The sequence below is a fragment of the Halyomorpha halys genome, unplaced genomic scaffold (genome assembly GCF_000696795.3).
Source record: "Halyomorpha halys isolate HHAL.00 unplaced genomic scaffold, Hhal_1.1 Scaffold384.1, whole genome shotgun sequence".
In the NCBI taxonomy this organism is placed as follows: Eukaryota; Metazoa; Arthropoda; class Insecta; order Hemiptera; family Pentatomidae; genus Halyomorpha; species Halyomorpha halys.
In genome coordinates this window covers 199,051-205,336 of record NW_027107790.1, presented here as the reverse complement: position 1 = coordinate 205,336, position 6,286 = coordinate 199,051, and the positions used below count along the sequence as shown (strand labels likewise).

The 6,286-nt window shown below is 31.8% G+C and overlaps 1 protein-coding gene across 3 annotated transcripts in view; it reads left to right on the top strand.

The window, feature by feature from the left end:
* The window catches only part of LRP1 (LDL receptor protein 1), a 273,932-nt gene that overhangs the window by 69,538 nt on the left and 198,108 nt on the right, over nucleotides 1-6,286 (top strand). For all 3 annotated transcript variants that reach the window (XM_067046122.1, XM_067046121.1, XM_067046123.1), the window contains exon 13: nucleotides 1,998-2,213. In XM_067046122.1, coding sequence (XP_066902223.1) covers nucleotides 1,998-2,213 — 216 coding nt within the window. The remainder of the gene's footprint in view (nucleotides 1-1,997; nucleotides 2,214-6,286) is intronic.

Below are 6,286 nucleotides of genomic sequence, written 5' to 3'. Positions count from 1 at the left end.
TATATATATATAACTTACGATTAGACTGAAACGCTACGTTAAAATAAAAAGGGATTCGGGCAGAATAACGACCCAAGACTGCGTGAACAACGAACTTGATTATTAGAGTCTTCTGGTATATATAGGAACTGGTTTGTTGTCAAACTTAAAGATAACTAATCCTAATAGTACAGGGTTCTTATTATTATCATGAGGATATATACAGCTAACTTATATATATATATATATTGTAATAATTTAAAAATTATTTAAATGAAAAAGAATTTTAATAGTTTTAACTACTTTATATCTAAAAGATAGCTTGGGTTCAAATTAAAAAAATTAATATTAAATAGATAATAGAATTTTATAACATAATACTCTTTTCTCAGGGTGGATTTCTAGGCAATCAGAAACAGACGAGACTTTACTACTAATAACACTTGAACTTAATTAATAGCTATTTTACAAATGTAACAAATTCCAGTTAGAAACAAAACTAACCAATTACAAAAGTTGAAAAATTTCAATCCATGTTCTCAAACACAAACAACCCAACAAACACTTCGGAAGGACGCGCACTGCCATCTTCTTTGTTTTGAATAGCGTATTTATTTTAGACAATGAAAACTGGTTTGCTTGCGAGTTCTGTTCCGAACGTCAGAGAGTCAACATCGTGGTGTCTCGTTTGATCTTTTGGAAACAATAGGGTTATTGTTTTGTGTAGGCTACCGGGTATGTTTAGTGTACTTCTGAGAAAACTGGCCAGCTGCAGTCTACGACGTCTAAGATTCTTCTTATAGATTTCAGCGAAGCAAGACCATTCGTTTGATGTGTTAAACAATAGTGCCCTGTGCAACTAACTCTAATGTCGGTTCCCGAGTCAGTGTTTGGAATTACAAGAGAGATCTACTAGCTCTGCTATTATCCAACCAGCTAAGCCTAAATCTATTTCCTTTTATATATCTATAATTTATCTTTATTAATTTTTCTATGGGAGACCCCGGAAATGAATCCCACTGGTGCAGATCAGTACACCATACCAAAGCTATGACTATGGAACAACTAGGCCTTACCAAAACCAACAACCAACGGGCGTACAGACAAGTTTTGTCACTGACGTGATGTTGTGTTCAGGAGACTCCCCACTATACCTCAGTGTTTTTAACATTTGAAAAAAAAAATTCACACTGCACGATATCCCAACCATACTCTTACTTTCTGGACATGCTTTGTATAAGTTCTATTCTATAAATGTTCTCAGTAGAAGGTTTTAATGAGAACTTTATAATAGAAGTTATACTTATGCTTTTGTGTTTATCTATGGACATGATTGATTGACCAATATAAATTTAAATATTTTTAGCAACATTGCTGGTTTTGGAGGTTTCTCCTTCAAAGATCCCTCTCGAGCTCTGCTGCTTAAGTATGTGAGAACTAACATTTAAAATGTAAAACTTCTTTTATCAGAACATTTATGAAACAGTTTTGGTAAGAACTTATACTAACAAAACTTTTATGTTAAAATTTAATTGTAAAAGTTTTGATTAAACAGTTAAATTGAGACCTTTTTTTTTTTTAAAGAAGTTCAGTACCTGTTTGGAATTGTGCTTTATCTTACCTCTCTACTATTACCATGGGACTAACATATCCAGATAGAAAAGATCCTTCTATCAAAAAGCTTCCTCCTTCATCACCTTAATTGGCTGTAGTGCATGACTGTGTCCAATTCATTTAAGAATGAGTTCTATTTAAGTTGTAGTAAACTGTATTTTACTTACACATAAGTAAGGAAATGAGATATTTCATCTTGAGACCCTTATTAACTATCTAACTTAAACTGATAATGAATTTTATTCTTTTTTTAATTATGAAATTGTATATTCTGCAGCTGTTATTGAAATAATGGAGCAGCTAATAGTATTTTATCTACCAAATGGAAATCCTTATTATATCTTTTTTATTAATTTGTTTTATATTATAGCTTTCATATGAAACATAGTTCCATGATATTTTAGGATTGGTAGACAAAGACTGGATGGAACTAAAAGTGAGACAATCCTTGAAGTTAACCATCCTGAAGGAATTGTGGTTGATTGGCTTGGTCGAAACATATACTGGACTCAGGAAGGAAAAATTTCTGTGGCTAGTTTGAGCCAACCACGTCTTGTCAAAACACTAGTAAATGACCCAGATATGCAGTTTAAATCTATATGCCTCCACGAGTCTCAAGCGTAAGAAAAACTTTTCATTTTGGTTATTCAATGATATTTCATACAATTATATCTTTTGATAACTATGATATTCAATGTCTTCCTTAAAAAACAATATTTTCTCTCTATAATTTCGCTGTATCCATGATTGTTCATTTCCTTTGTAGTGATAGTGATTTTTTCTTTAAAAAAAAAAAGGGCGGCTTACCAACACAACTCTTCAAGTTTTCTTATAATAGTTATTGGACATATAATTGCATAAGTACCTGAATATTGTTTACATACTTTTATATTTTGTTATTTTTAAAAATAAAATTTATGAGCCTGTGTCCATGTACCTTTTTTAGAGTTAGAATATGATAACCTTTCCTTTTGACTTAGTTCACAATATGCACTATCACAATTTTGTGGATAGTCAAGATCACCTAGTGATAATAACATCATATGCTTTTCTATTCTCAAGATCACATTTACCTGATGCCTTTTTTTTTTGGTGTCCTGTTGAAATGTTCATCAATGTGCTCGTCGATATATTTAAATCCCCTGCAGAACTACTTCCTGATATTCCTACTGTGGAAAAAGTTATTCCACTTACAATACCAGTTAATGAAGTACTGACCTCCATTTGGATCCCACCTTGTGATGCTCCACTCAAGTATTGGTCTAACACAGCCTGTGTATAGGAATTTTTTATTTTTTTTATTTCTACAGTCTTGTTTCAAGTTGAAACCATTGATTTTCCTTATGAAGACCTTAATCTGGCTTCCTTCCTTGTTAAGATTTATAGAAATTAACTCCGATTACTGATAGGTGTTCTTACAGGTAATTGCAGACTTAAAAGACATCTTAAAATTTGTGGAGTAGTTCGCGATGAAACCTGTAACTTATGTGGACAGGCCCTGGAAACTGCCCTACATTATATAGCAGATTGTAAACGGTAGGCGTCTCTAAGATATAGGCTTCTAGACAGAGTTGGGTAAAAGTTAGCTATAAATAACAACTAAAAACCAAAGCCAAATTAGCTGTATTGGAAACTAAAACTAACATGTTAGTTGTTATCTGTTTGCTCATAGTTAACTCTTCATTAAGTAAATTAGCTATTATCTGAAATAAGCAACCAACATTTAGTTATGAACCAACATTAGCTACGGCTAAAACTAATAATTATTTAGTTTTATCTATGGTTTCAAATAAATAACTAAAAAATAACATCATAAAAAAGTCCAAGTACAGACTTCATTTTAACTTTTCTTATTTCTGACATATGACCATGTTTATGGTTATGTGGTTTCAAATAAAAAACTAAAAAATAACATTATAATAAAAAAATCCAAATACAGAATTAATTTTAACATTTCTTATTTCTGGCATATGACCATGTTTGTTTTCTGTGGTCAATCGATTTATTTCAGAGATGCTGAGAATGAAAAAACTAATCAATTTTATGATCAAGTGCTTGCGTATTGATTTATTTTAACTTCTCAGATTTCTAACAAATTTTATACCAGATCGGCTTGGTGGGCCTTACATGGTTGATATAACCGTTACATTATATATACTTTTTTTAACAGTTGATTATGGGGGGGGGTATAGTCTTGTACAAAAGACACCCCTAACTATATACAATGTTATAATTAAAAGAAGAAAAAAAGATAAAATAAATAGATAAGAATAATTCTTCTTAATAAAAGAGAAAAGTAAAATTAATAACAAAAAATAATGATATTTGTAGACTTAACAAAACAAGTTAATTTGAAAAAGGGACGAGAGAAGAAAAAAATATATAAATAATAATAATAAGTAAAATAGAGGTTGTGAGAATGTGTTGGTATGGATCCTTTCACGTGCTTCCGAATTGGTTTATTTTAACTTCCCCAATATATTATAAATCCGAAAAGTTAAAATTAACCAATACACAAGCGCTCGACCATCTAATTGATTTTATTTTCATTTTCAGTACCTCCGAAAACATATCAAGGGATCCCAATATATTAGAAGTCTGAAAAATTAAAATAAATACATACGCAAGAGGGTGGGTGTTCATAAAATCGATTCTTTTTTCATTTTCAGCACCTCTAAAAACATATCAAGAGAGACCCAATATGTTGGAAATCTGAAAATATATAAGCGTTTGATCATACAATTGATTTTTTTTTTTCATTTTCAGCATCTTCCAAACCATATTAAGGGACCCCAATATGTTAGTAATCCGAAATGTTAAAATAAATCGATACTAAGGGGCATGATCTTAAAATTGATTTTATTTTGTTTTCAGCACCTCTGAAAATTTCTATATATGGACCCCAATATGTTAGAAAAATGAAAAGTTGAAATAAATCGATACACAGTTGTGCGATCATAAAATTAATTTTTTTTTTCATTTTTAGGACCTCTGAAATCTTATAAGGGGGCCCCAATATATTATGGTAACCATTAATAGGGATAAAGAATTATTTATCTTTTTTTTTTAACAGCTTAAGTTAGTTTTAGTTACCATGTATCTGTAGCTAAAATAGTTTTTAGCTGTCCATTGCAACTAACAACTAATTTAGTTGTGAGATTTAGTGGTAGCTAACAGTCAGTAACTAAATTAGTTCTATTTATTTGTGGAACTAATTCTGACAACTATTTAGCTATTAGTTTGTACCTTAGTTAACTAAATATTAGCTAGATAAAGCCCAACTCTGCTTATAGGCTCTGATAGAATCCTAGAATATGAGGCTTCCTGTATAGATAGGTTGTCGCTTTTAAATTTTATTAGAAAGCCTACTTGCCGGATACATTTCCCAATTATTACCAGTTGTGATGCTATTGTCTATTAGATTTTTCCAGATTTACTTTGGATCAATGTTTATCTTTAAATATAAAGGATTTTTTTCTTTTTAAGAGCCATTTTAGTTTTGTGTCATTAATTTTTAGACTTATCTCATTTGGCATAGACTTGAATGAGTAAAATACTGAATTTTTTTGTTATTGATTGTTGAGCTCCTACCTAAATTCACGTCCCCAAAATAAATCCAGGAGCTGATTAAAAAGCTCAAGATAAAGAAAAGTCCTGGCCATGATTTGATCCCTGTCATAGCAATCAAAATGTTGACCAGGAAAGCTGTCATTTTTATCATATCAATTTTTAACAGTTGCCTTCGTGCTGGATAATTTCTGGATACATGGAATAAAGCTGAACTCATAGTAATTCACAAGCCTGGTAAGAACGCTGAACAAATCAGCAGCTATAGACCTATCAGTTTATTACCCATTTTTGGAAAATTACTGGTATCAGTTATAAAAAACATCTTAATTCTTTTTTTCAGAGCATTGAAATTATACCTGATTTTCAATTCGGTTTTCAATACAGTCATTCCACTTCTCACCAACTGGCAAGACTCCACAAGGTTCAGTCCTTTCTCCCATTTTGTTCAACTTTTACCTTCATGACATTATCCAGTCCACAAACACCTCCATAACTATGTTCGCTGACGATACAGCTGTGTTCTCTCAACATGATGACATAATAATGGCTAGAAACACTTTGCAAAGTCACTTTAATGATCTAGAACAATATTTCATTAAATGGATGATTAGCTTGAACATTGAAAAATGTAACTCAAAAGTTTTTACTCTCCGACGCCCACCAGATCCACCGGATCTAATCCTCAAAGGTAAAAATGTGAAATGGAATCCTGCCAGTGAAACAGTAAGATACCTGGAAATTCACCTAGATCGCCGCCTTACCTGGAATCACCATATCAACATCAAACTAACTCAAACTTATGCAAGGTTAGCAATGCTACATCCTATCCTAAACAGAAATTCCAAACTAAAACCAGAAAAAAATGTTCTTATATTTAAAATAATTCTCAGGCCACTCCTGATGTACGGCTGTGAAGTCTGGGGAGCAGCATCCTTCACGAGAAGGAAAAAACTACAATCTTTTCAAAATAAAGTCCTAAGAATCGCAGTTAATGCTCCTTGGTTCATAAGAAATAGCCAATTGCATCGATAATAGAGGATTACATCAAAAAACGGTTCATGAAGTTCCACTCCCAGTTGCCGACAGTTAAAGGAGCAGTGACCTATAACCTGGGAAACCCAAC